This window comes from Montipora foliosa, unplaced genomic scaffold, assembly GCF_036669935.1.
Source record: "Montipora foliosa isolate CH-2021 unplaced genomic scaffold, ASM3666993v2 scaffold_425, whole genome shotgun sequence".
Lineage (NCBI taxonomy): Eukaryota > Metazoa > Cnidaria > Anthozoa > Scleractinia > Acroporidae > Montipora > Montipora foliosa.
The window spans coordinates 757783-770000 of NW_027179729.1; the positions used below are offsets into that span (position 1 = coordinate 757783).

The 12218-nt window shown below is 40.4% G+C and overlaps 1 protein-coding gene across 1 annotated transcript; it reads right to left on the reverse strand.

The window, feature by feature from the left end:
• Positions 1 to 4129: 4129 nt before the first annotated feature.
• LOC137988718 (uncharacterized) lies at positions 4130 to 4783 on the reverse strand. The gene is made up of 2 exons (XM_068834690.1): positions 4685 to 4783; positions 4130 to 4618 (listed from the first exon to the last, which is right to left on the reverse strand). Exons 1-2 carry the CDS (start codon positions 4781 to 4783, stop codon positions 4130 to 4132), a joined length of 588 nt encoding a protein of 195 aa, XP_068690791.1.
• Positions 4784 to 12218: the final 7435 nt, after the last annotated feature.

Genomic DNA, 12218 nt, shown 5'->3' on the forward strand with positions numbered 1-12218 from the left:
GGCTTTTGTCTGAAGGTGCCTTTTCAAATTTCGCGCTTTGGGCCTAAAGAAAGTTCCGGATGTGTCGCACTATTCTGCACTGTGGGTTTCTTTTGTGTGAGTAATTATTGGATATATTTAAGTAGTGGTAAAGTAATATCTAGAATGAAAGTCTACACAAGGGTGTTGAAGCAACATAAATAGGACGTTTTCAATCACCCTCTAGAGACACCAATAACAAAAGAGAAATGTACGACTTCTGGTGAACGAACAAAATAAGCTAATGAGAGATCTTTTGCTTTCGTCCACCAACATGGCGGCTAAAGCGCATTTGAGATTGAGCATGTACTCCATGACTCATAAAAGTAAAATAGGAATTTGTTGGTTGACTGCCTTGATCACGGTCTATTATCTTCTTTTGTTTACCCACGGGATCTAATCGTCCGTCGCGTAGCTTTGCACTAGATAAATACTTAATTATTGTTTCCTTTTAAGCGGTCCTGGTTAAGCGGTAACAAATTCGATAAAATTACCCGAGGTTGGATTATTGTCTGCTTGTGTCGGGTGAGTGGTTTAAAGAACGAGGTACGTTACATGTGTATCATGGCTTGATGTCTTGATGCTTGGCTGAAGCATGATTATCGCGGGATTTTTACTCAGTTACTTAGCTTTAGTTGAAATTTGCCTGATATTTTGATCGCAATCTTTGCTGGTCTCGATCCATACTTTAAAGAACGAAGAATATAATATTTGTAGCTTGCTTTTCTCGGGAACTTTGAATTTTGCATGTACGACAGAGCATTTTGAAGTATGTTACACGAATTTGGTATCCAGTCCCCATGTGTGATGTCCGCGTATCCACGTATCCGGGTATCCATGTTTTCCACTGCGTATCCGCGTATCCACTTCTCAATATAATTAAAAGTTTACCTGGGGAGGGGTGGTACTTTTGACTGCGTATCCGCGTATCCAGCCTTTTCAGGGGTGCAGCTTCAAAATGGCGGGGTATTCTGCAGTTAAGCCAAAACTTCATTATTCTTCATTACAGGTTTACGAATTTTTTTACAGGGCTATAGCATTTAAGCCAACTTGACTATCCTTGCTTCACAAATTGACTCGAAGGTGTGAAAATGTGAATTCTAAATACAGGTAAACCGTTCCTCATTTTCAAGACAATAAGGCATCAAATCAAGCGTTATTCGCTTAAAGTTAACGCTTACCTTTTTACTAGAGTTGTTGTAAGCATTTCCTTGCCTGGATCAGGATTTAAAGAGTAAACCTAACCAAAAAATCGTCACCGTGCAAAAAGTGTGATCGTAGATACATTAACGTTCGAATAAAACCGCCCAAAATCTGCAAGAGCTGGACGTTGAGCTGGACTGGTTACCACTGACTGCTGACCAAAACGAAAAGGGCTCACTAGTTTCCAGTCCGGTCTCTCACGTGTTATTCAAGATGGCGGAGGATGACACTCTTTCCACCGATTCATTAATTATAAATGGGCAAGATTTGAAAGATACTGGAGTTCATTGAAAGGATTAAGTACTGATTTGGAGTGTAATTTTTAAGAGTAATGCATCATGTTCCTTTTGGAATAAGGCCGATTATGAGAGCATCAAACAAGGTAATCCGTTGATGATATTTGTCACAACATCAGAATAAAAGCATTTCTCCGTGTACAGAGTGATTTTATGTTCAAAGTTTGGGGCCTTTAAAGGACATTGTTTAAGCAAAGTACATATATTACGAGTTTTTTAGAGCTTTCCGCCTTTGGAAAACGAAAATTTCCAGTGTCTATTTCATATTTGTGCTTTTGAGTATCTTCAACATTTAGAGTTGGACAAGTCCTTTTTCATTTCAATTGGAATTGCTTACATTCGTTTTGAAGTCTTTTCATTTTGAAGTATTTTACGTGGCTTTTGTCCACTGCGTTCGTTATGCCCAAGACAACATTATTATGTTAATTTTGAATAAATTACTTAGCTGGAACTTGGCTCAAAATCTTTGACCCGTGTATAAGTCGAAGGCGATTTTTGGAGCTTCTTTTGAGGCCATAAAAGGTCGACTTATACATGGGTAAATACGGTACTTCTGTCATATTGTCTTCAAATGTATCTTGCAAAGTTGCTGAAATTCTCTCTCGCCTTATTGCTCATTTCACAAACTTCAAGAAAAGATCTTACAGCAATATTATAGGTGAAAAAGTGGGTCAAGTTTTAATTAATTTATTCTCATTATTTGCAAGCCGCACCTCTAATTCTTCTACTAGTTTTGATCAGGAAGAATGCAGCTCACTGCTGTATGGTGGCTCATCAATTTCAGCCAAAAACTTTAAGAGTGGCTGTCTGTAAGGATCGAGAATCAGCGGTCAGGGACCCATTTGGCGAATCCCTGATATTTTGCCCAAAGTTAGCCTTGGGTAGACTATTTTCAAAAATCATATTCAAAAGTTCCAACGATTTTGTTTACTTGGGAAATTTGGCAAAAATTAAAAGTGCGGTCAAAATGCGGTCAAAGTGCGGTTTTTTGGTTGATCAAAAGGTGCGATGATGAACCTCCGCCAAAGTCTTAAAATAAAATCAGTTGACCTCAAAATAACAAGAATTTCAAAGCAATCAATCTTCTACACTACCATTGTTTTAATCTTTTCAAATATGATAGTACAATGGTTTTTCAGGCCATTTAGAAAACAACTTCGGAGACCACTTTCGATGGCGGCAAAATGTAGCTAATATTCATCACGATAAAAATGTTCCTGGTATGTCAGTTTTTAACAATTAAGCATTTCAGAGCTAAAATATAGGTCTTAAAGATTTACCAAGTAAAGTTTCAAGGTCGAACTCGGAACGCTTCCCTTCGAAGGAATCGAAACTCTGAGCAATGTTAACGTGCAAAAATGGCGCTGGATTTATAACAAACATCTAACATTATAGTTACAATCACTTGTGTTAAAATATCAAACTAAATTTTCCTTTGACAATTTTAAGTTTGCCGCTTATAGAAATACCCAAGAGCTCATAGGAGACACATCCAGTGCTTTGAACAGATCAGTTTGATGTAGATAGTCCACTTTGGTTATCGCAAGGTAATGTAAACAAACCTGATAAATCAGTTAAACCAGCCGCCTTTGTGTCAAACTATCCATGCATACAGGACGTTTTCCTAGATATTTATCGTTCGCCAAGGTTTCTTGAATGAAATAGTAATTGTATGACTTTAAAAAAAGCGAAGGTAGTTTGCTGGAAAGATCGTTGAAATTTTGGAAATAACTAGTTATTACCGCGACAATAATAATAACCGGCAAAGTGCCACATTATAGCTTTTGCCGGTATTTAATCATACAACGTTGCTGAAAGCCATTTTCTACTACAGGGAGAGTTTGAATCGACGTTAGTTTTCACAATTTCAAACAGTTTTTGTTTTTAGTATCTGAAACACGTAAGGCTACATGTGTTAAGAAATCGAAACAAACGGCATTCTGCCATAAACCGTATGTTGATATTCGAGTCCAGTAAATGTAACGCAATCTCAGTTACCCTCTCCCTTCCACTCAGCGTGGTCTTAAAACTTAAACGAGTTAATTTTGCTCAAATTAGTATTTTTCTAAAACGAAGTATTATTTTCACGAACCGGTAGGAATAATAATATTAAAAAACAGCAACAACAACAATAACTTCCCACCCGCGGGATAAACGTTTTGACATGTTGTCACGATGGAGGTGGGGAAGGAGTACGTTTAGAAGTAAAAAATTTTCGCAGGGTATTTTTCAAAGTAAGATCTTTGTTTTAGGTCTTGCTAAACGCAGTTATAAAATGAATTTCATTACTTCATCCCGGTAGGGGAGCTTTCTTTGATATTGTTTTTTTGGTTTTGTTTGGTTTTGTCATTGACTCTCAGACTTGGGGAGGAGGGGGAAGTCCCACTTCCTGTGGAGGCGGCTCTGATCGCAATATTCTCATTACGTAAGTGGCTTTAGTTCAACCCCAAAACAGTACTAAAAGGTACTGCTACAGCTGCGGTCGAACCCTAGGCGATACCACTCCACAGATTTCATCCTCTAAAAGGCACCAACCTAAGAGGGAGAACCTGGGAAGGAGGTACCAGTAGAACCTTGGCAATTTTTTGAGGGAGTACCCCTTCCCCCCGTTTTCAACCCTTTTTATAAAACTGGTTGTGGCTAAAACACTTCCAGGAAGCTATTAAGTATGCCAAGTATGGAGCCTTCTTGCGCACAGGCGGGACAGGTGCATCAAGGCCGAGATCCTCGCACAAGCGCTGAAGCATCGGTAGCTTGAGGACTTTCAAGTTACCACTGAGCGCCATCTCACATAGGTTGTACTGATCGTATACCAGAGGATGGTTGAGCTGAATAGTTTCAACGACCTCCTTTGCTGCACTAAAGTTAGCTTCCTCTTGAGATGCCCGGATATCGGCTTCATCTGCTGGGTCCTTTTGCCGTAGTGTAGCGCTTTGCCTTGAGAAGAAGGAAGCAATCTGCAAACTGGTTAGGAATTCTGAGGACTGGAAAAGTCCCACACCATCTGCTCCACGGGCGCGTCTCATTTCCCTCGCCACAACCTCGGCGTCAAACTTACGGCCCGTTGTTTGACCGATAGAGAATTTCGCCAGAAAGTAAGACTTTTGCTTTTCGCTGAATCTATACGCCTTCTTTGCTGCTCTAAGGGCTCATCCCTCATTTGGTACAAAGTGACCCTCCTGGTGAGCAACTGGGGCTTTAAGAGAGGGCAATATGCCAACACCTTCTTCCAAATGGGTCTTGTACCCCATTTTCGCTAAATCCATTAGAGAATATTTCTCCGGGGATCGGGAACATTTTTCTACAGACATATGTTTCTCTAAAGCAGACACTCTTTGGAACACACGAACGCAGCCGTCTTGAGGACAGGAATAAACCCCTGTGGATAGGTCACTGTCTTCCGAAATGACACCAGATGGCTCGGCCACAGTTGCTGATGTTGAAGCTGTCTGTCCAACCTGTTTTTCAGATTTACATCGGAAGGAAGTAAAATCTCCTTCGGAGAATGATTTCTGAAGTACTTGGTATCGAGGACCTTGGGTAAATAAATTAATACCAATAAAGAGTTGTTTTCTGATTTCTTTTTCAAATCATTTATACGTTTTTAAAGCAAACATGACAGAAATAAACGTATGTTCCCAATACATGGGTATTCATAGCTCGGTTAGTAGAGCGCTGCCGCGCTAACGTACGTAGAAGTTATGGGTTTTCCCGTTTAAGCCACCCAAAAAATTGAACAAAATGGTAATTCTTTAAATTGCTCCTACAACTGTGACAATCATTTCTTCATGCGTGGGACTCCAAAGGTATCTGATACATGTACTTGCAGATAATTATTGTATGGTAAGGTTCTCCAATAAAGTAAAGGTCTTACACTTTTGCATTTTAATAGAGAACTTAAATTTAGCGGCAACTCATCCATTAATTCTCAGTAGCTCACTTTTAGTTTTAATTCCCATACTTACTTGATGAAGATCCTGGATTGATGATTTTTCCGCGACCAACACAATACGCACGCCAACAGGTAACAGACTCTGTAGAGCTAAACTCAAAATTGTTCAGTTTTGTAATGCCAGTAATAGTTTGCCCACTGTCAGGTGTTTCGGTGATCGTATCAAGGGAAACAACTCTTACACCTTTCAATCCACCATGCGATAATAATGCGTCTTTAAGCTCATCGGCAGTGCAAACATCATTGCCTTCATCAATAAACGCCCTGATATATCTTTTACAGCTTGCAGCCAGCCGGTCTGCTGCCCCTTTTTCGCCTTGGGGATCGCTAAAATCTACGCGGACTACTTTTACTCCAGTGCTTGCTGCCATCTCTCTGCAAGCTAGTATCGTGCAACTGGAGTGGTAACAGCCTGCGTTGTCTTGTCTGAAGTAGGCTTTGTTTATCTCAGGGTGCTCGTGCTTGAGTGTTTCCAAGACATGATGCATTATGGATGCCACAGCTGAACTCCCCTGGCTGCAGGACTGAACTGCGTGGATAAAGGCTTGCCACTGTAGTTCCTCCTCCTTCCGTCTGTACACCACCGATATGTGTCATGATAACCCACGCTTGCCAAACCAGTCCGTTTGGGACTCACGGTATCTATGAGGAAGAAACTTCATCGCCCAGTCGTTGGCGATAAAAACTGTCTCCTGATCAAGAAAGTTGATAGCGTCCAAACGAGCCTGGTCCTGGTGAGCCGACCTCAGCAGATGACATTTCCATGACTGGATGGCAAGCACAGAAGCGTTGACTAAGAACAGGGCCTCTTCTTTGTCATCTTGCGTGGCAAACGATGCTCTTTCTACTGCAGAGGAAATGTTCTGAAGAGTTGAGTGCAGGATCTCACATTGCTCACAGCATTCTTCGTGTTTGTGGCTACACTGCTGCTGCAGATCAGGACTGGTGGAGTCACTTAAGGCAAACACACTGCAATGACTCGCAATCTCAGATGAAGAACACACGTGGACCTGTAAGATGTTTAAAACACACAGCATTTATTGTGACAAATAGTGACAATTAAAATCATTCTTTAAATTTTATACTTAAAGTCTTTGTAAAGAATGATTAAATTCTTTCCAATTGCTGTATTTATTCGATCAACCGCCCTGGGCGCTTATTAAATTTTTGGACCTTGAGAGTGGGCGCTTATTCGAGGCTGGGCGCTTATTAAATTTTCACCATTTTCAGCAAAAGTAGTATGTTTATTTTGTAACAAAACAATAAATGGTAGTACCAAACGCGAAAATGTAACAAAAGGTTTCTGTAAAATACTCTGAAGAGAACTCCGCCTTCGGGGAAGTCTCTTGAGTACTTATTCAATATTTTTCGGGGGGTTAGAGGGGGGAGGGCGTGGGGTGGTGGTGGGCGCTTATTTTAGTTTGCGTGGGAGGAAAAGGGGGTAGGCACTTTTTCGAGGCTGGGCACCTAATCGAGGTGGGCGCTTTTTCGAGGTTGGGCGCTTATTCGAAAAAATACGGTATTATTATTTTTAATTAAGCCTTACCTTAAAATCACTTTTAAGGTATAATTTTGAACCCTTGAGCAATTCCACGTACTGCAACTCCCACTCTTTCCCAAGACCGAGCTCTCCAAGTCGGCGGACTAAATTCTCTAAGTCTTCAAAGGCACGCGCACCGTCTGCGGCCACCTAGTCAAGTCCTTTGAGAGATTTTCGGACCGAGGCCTTGCATTCCTCCAATACACGAAGCATAGTACGCTCACTGAATGGTTTAAAGCCAGTTTCGTGGCAGTACTGAGCATACTGACGTGCTATTCTTTGGGGTATCATCGTCCTTACGACGTTTGGTATCTCAACCAGGTGGCCAGAAGAGAGTTTCAACGTTTTCTGCCCAAATGGTAGATCCTGCACCAAACGCGGACTTGTTATATACGATAAAAAATGGTCAAGTTGCTTCAGATCAACCTTTATCCTCGGCGAAGGGTGGTGCGTTGTGGGAGCCCCGCTACCATACTGTAAGCGATGCAGGTTGGCCAAGCTATAGCGATATCTAGTTAAGCCTGGTATAAATCTTGAAATATCATTGAAGCTGGCAACGCCTGACATGATAGACAAGATCTGCCTTCTTGTCTCCCACCCTTGAGCTTTACCGTATGCCTCTGCTAAGGCCTGAAGATAATTCTTGGACGTTTGTGATAATTCATCGAGTTTAAGAGCTTTGTTCATGGCAGGGGACGAGACGACCGCTTGCCAAAGAGAACCTGCATAATTAGGTGTAAGATCTTGTAGGACTGAAGAAAAGATCTCCACTGTCCTTTTGGTGTATCTCTTCTTAGTGCTCTCTCCAGCTTTATCCCATTCCATCCAGGGCTGAGTTATTGGCGGGATGTTCTTCGAAACCAGATATTCGTTCAACTTTTTACGAGGTTCTTGCATAGTGGTTGGGGCCTCGTCACTCGTCGAAGAAACAAGACTTCCGGTATCCGGACTGAGGAACGTCTCATCATCCCGCCCTCTTGACGATATCTCCAGCCTCTTCAGTTCAGTTGCAAGGTCATCAGACGATAACTCACTACTACTGAGTTGTTTCTGCACTTGAACGGCCTGTTTCCCCCTCTACCTGAAACAGTTCAAACAAATATATTGTGTAATTACTATAAAGCATGATAAAATGTTTATTTTGTTTTATTTTATTCATAAGCCAACACCCACACAAACCCGTTAAGAAAGAAAGAAAGAAATGAAAAGAAATCCCCTAAAGTAAAAAAGGATTAAAAAGGAAATGAAAGAATGAATGATGAATTTCTTTTTGGAAGGAAAACATTTCATACCATCGTTAAAGGAGCCACTTAAGCGAACCATTTACACTAGTGTTTCTTATTACTACTTACCAACAAATGGGGCTCGGGTAACTCTTGCAGGTGCGAGACCCCGGGGACGGGCTCCACTCCACCTGAAGCAAACACTAGAGTTTGGTTGGGCATGGCCTGTTTGCTGATATACTCGTTGCATTGTTTACAAATTGCTTTAAATGGAGAAACAAAAGCAACACAAAATGAACAGACGAACAGAAATTAATGTCAATATACTGTATAAACAATACATTTAAAACATATATAGAAAGAAGAGAACTTCCTGCCCGCAAGACCAATAATTTTGAATGAGGACTGCAAGGTGTGCTTGGATTACCCGCACCCCCAAGGCAAAAGTGACCCCTGCGTAATACAAACAAGCGACACGTGATAATTAATACATCTTAAAAGCGCCTTTCCCTCTCCTTGCACGCTCTCTCCTCTCTTGTCACTGTCTCATGGAAATTTCTTACTGTTTCTTTAATAGAGTGCTAGCAAACTCCTCGCCTTGTGTGCCACCTTATATGTGATTCTTAACCGTGAAAAATTACCATTATCTAACCAATCTTCGCAGAAAAGTTTGCAACTTACGTGATCCAACTGGAATACATGTGTTCGTGGTTATGAAAATAAACGCCGACTTCAAGCTATCCACTTGGTGGCTCCCTTTAGCAGTTGTAGTCTTATGTACTGCTAATTCTTTGGGCACTGTACACATGGTCTTCCCTGTCCTCCAGCGGATGCCAAAATCAGCCCTGTGCCTTGGACAAATGCTCAAGGCATAGTGATGTTCTTCCACAGAGAAAACCCCTAGAAGGAGAATTTGTTGAGAATAACCACCCTCAAGTGCACGATGATAAAAAGTAAAACGTATAATAATAATATAGCTGATAAGAAGACCAAAAGATTATATTTTAGGGTGGTATTTACCTGCTCTGGCTAACAGCAACTTTATTTCAGATCCTAAACCCTCATCTGCGCTGAGGTTTAAGATCTTTAAATGGCCAGTTACATCTTTTGTACAGTCTTTGAGCCCAATACATTCCAGCTGACCAGGATAATCTGTGGACTGACCGCAAGGTGTGCCCTGGGAAGGGGTGACCTTACCTAGAAGCGCTTTGTAGCTACAGTGAGCCATTCAAGAAAAGATGAGACCAAGTTAAACAAGGATATATGACCAACACTGTATTTTCAACCTGTTGCGAAATGTTGTTGCACAATAGTGACGGGTGTGCTCGTGCGCACGGTTGCGTGACTCTCTGGTAAATTTCCTGTGCGCCAAGCATGCACGCATTTCGAAGCGCCACAAATGGATCTGAATATGAACTTTAAAGCGTCTGATGTGTTTTTACAGAAAGTTTGCAATGGTGGACACAAAATGGAGAAAAGGATAAGGTAAATGTAAATTTCGTTTTCGGTTTCAGTCGTTTCATGGTGTCAGTGCCAATTTTACAATAGCGCCGAATTAGTGCAGTCTTTGTTTGTTTGGGTTCGGATTACTTTGTTTAACTCCTTTTCACTTCTTTGCAATTCAACGAAAAGTCGTGAGTTGATAGTATTAAAAATATTTGGAGTACTGTATTGCTCGCATCCTGAGCGCTTCAGACATCGAAACAAGGTTGCATTTACAGGATACGGCGCTTTAGGAAGATCAAGTGACTGAAGTAAAAATTCCAGGCAGTCTTGAGATATGTGGGGTTAGTAATTCTTTTCAACCGATCTTTATTTTGAAACTGTTTAGGTCTGAGAGGCCAAATGTGTTCATTGCGTTTAACCTAATCTAACACGACTTGTGAATTTCAAACGAAAGAAGATATGGAGAGTGCCCTTCTGATCGAGTGACGGGACGAGAAAAATGTTTTTTAATGTTTGTTGACAAGCGCTGATAACATTACAAAGTTAACTGACTTGTCTCTTAGAAAGCGTGCTGAGATAGACCTTGAAACTTTTCTTGGTAAATCTTTAAGACCTATATTTTAGCTCTGCAATGCTTAAACTTAAAATTGTCAAAGGTAAATTTAGTTTGATATATTTTAACGCAAGTGATTGTAGCTATAATGTTAGATGTTTGTTATAAATCCGGCGCCATTTTGCACGTTGATATTGCTCAGACTTCCGATTCCTTCGAAGGGAAGCGTTTCGAGTTCGACCTTGAAACTTTACTTGGTAAATCTTTAAGACCTATATTTTAGCTCTGCAATGCTTAATTGTTAAAAACTGACATACCAGGAACATTTTTATCCTGATGAATATTAGCTACATTTTGCCGCTATCAGAAGCGGTCTCCGAAGGTGTTTTCTAAATGGCCTGAAAAACCATTGTACTATCATATTTGAAAAGATTAAAACATTGGTAGTGTAGAAGATTGATTGCTTTGAAATTCTTGTTATTTTGAGGTCAACTGAGTTCATTTTAAGACTTCGGCGGAGGTTCATCATCGCACCTTTTGATCAACCAAAAAACCGCACTCTGACCACATTTTGACTGCACTTTTAATTTTTCTCAATTTTCACAAATAAACAAAATCGTTGGAACTTTTGAATATGATTTTTGAAAATAGTCTACCCAAGGCTAACTTTGGGCAAAATATCAGGGATTCGCCAAATGGGTCGCTGACCGCCGATTTTCGATCCTTACAGACAGCCACTCTTAAGGTTTGAAGCAAAAACACAACCTGTATTCCCGAGCAGTGCATAGTGTACTTAAGCTTATTAAGTCATGCCTTTCATAAGAAAACAAGTGCCCTTCATCAGGATACCTTATTTGAAAAATAACTCTAGCATGTAGGATTTCATTTCAAAAAGCATGTCAGCTGTTTCAGTTGTCAGTATCCTGTGGAGGATGAAATTTGCCTGTCAGTGAATGACCAGTGCACAAGGCCTGCAATGCAAGCTAAGCCTTTTTGGCTCCCTCTCTCCCCAGTCTTCCTATGCAGTCGTTTTCTTCCCGAATTCTTTCGCTGTCCCCTCCCCTCAAGCACCTGCTACGCAGGCTAAAAGGAAATTAACTTCAACACTTGTTTAATTTGACTTAAAAATTAATTAAAAGCCCCCCAGTCCAGCCCAAATGAATGCTGATCATTATAAGTATACTAAGATCTTGTAAGGTCTTTCTTAAGATTAGTTTGCAACATTTTTCACAAAAATCTCACAAGACCAGGAGCCATTACCCGGAGCTTCCATCTGTATTGTACCCTTGAGTCAACCCTGTCCCGTATCTTTCTATTTTTAGAACTACTACATTTTGACGTATGTGACTTGTGTGACGTTTGTGACTGACACCATAAGTGAAGTAGTTCACATACGTCACATACGTATGTGACGTAATAAATGGCTGACCATAGGTCTGTTATGATCAGCTATTGTGAAAACACCCAGTAAAGCCCCCCTGGGAGGTGCTTCTAAAAATAGAAAGATACGGGACAGAGTTGACTCAGAGGGTTAATATGGAAGATGGAGGCTCCGGGTAATGGGCTCCTGACAAGATGTTACATGAAATCTTCAAGAATGTGTACTAAGGTCTTATAAGATCTTCACCAAGATCTTAAGTAAGATCTTTACTTAGGTAGATCTTTTAAGATCTTTTTTAAGATCTTATTTAAGATTCTTACTATATCTTGTAAGATCTTTGCTAAGATCTTGTAAGATTTTTACTAAGATCTTATGTAAGATGTTTGCAAGATCTTGTAAGATTTTTACTAAGATCTTGTAAGATTCTTACTACATCTTGTAGGATCTTTGCTAAGATCTTGTAAGATTTTTACTAAGATCTTATGTAAGATGTTTGCTAGATCTTGTAAGATTTTTACTAAGATCTTGTAAGATTTTTATTAAGATCTTGTAAGATCTTTTTCAGTAAGATCATGTAAGGTAGTCCTAAGATCTTGTTAAGATCTG

Coding starts and splice junctions, on each gene's coding strand:
- LOC137988718 (XM_068834690.1), bottom strand. CDS start 4,783: ATGGATTTAGCGAAAATGGGGTACAAGACCCATTTGGAAGAAGGTGTT. Junction 4,619..4,684: donor CTCACCAGGAGGGTCACTTT/GTACCAAATGAG, acceptor GAAAAGCAAAAG/TCTTACTTTCTGGCGAAATT.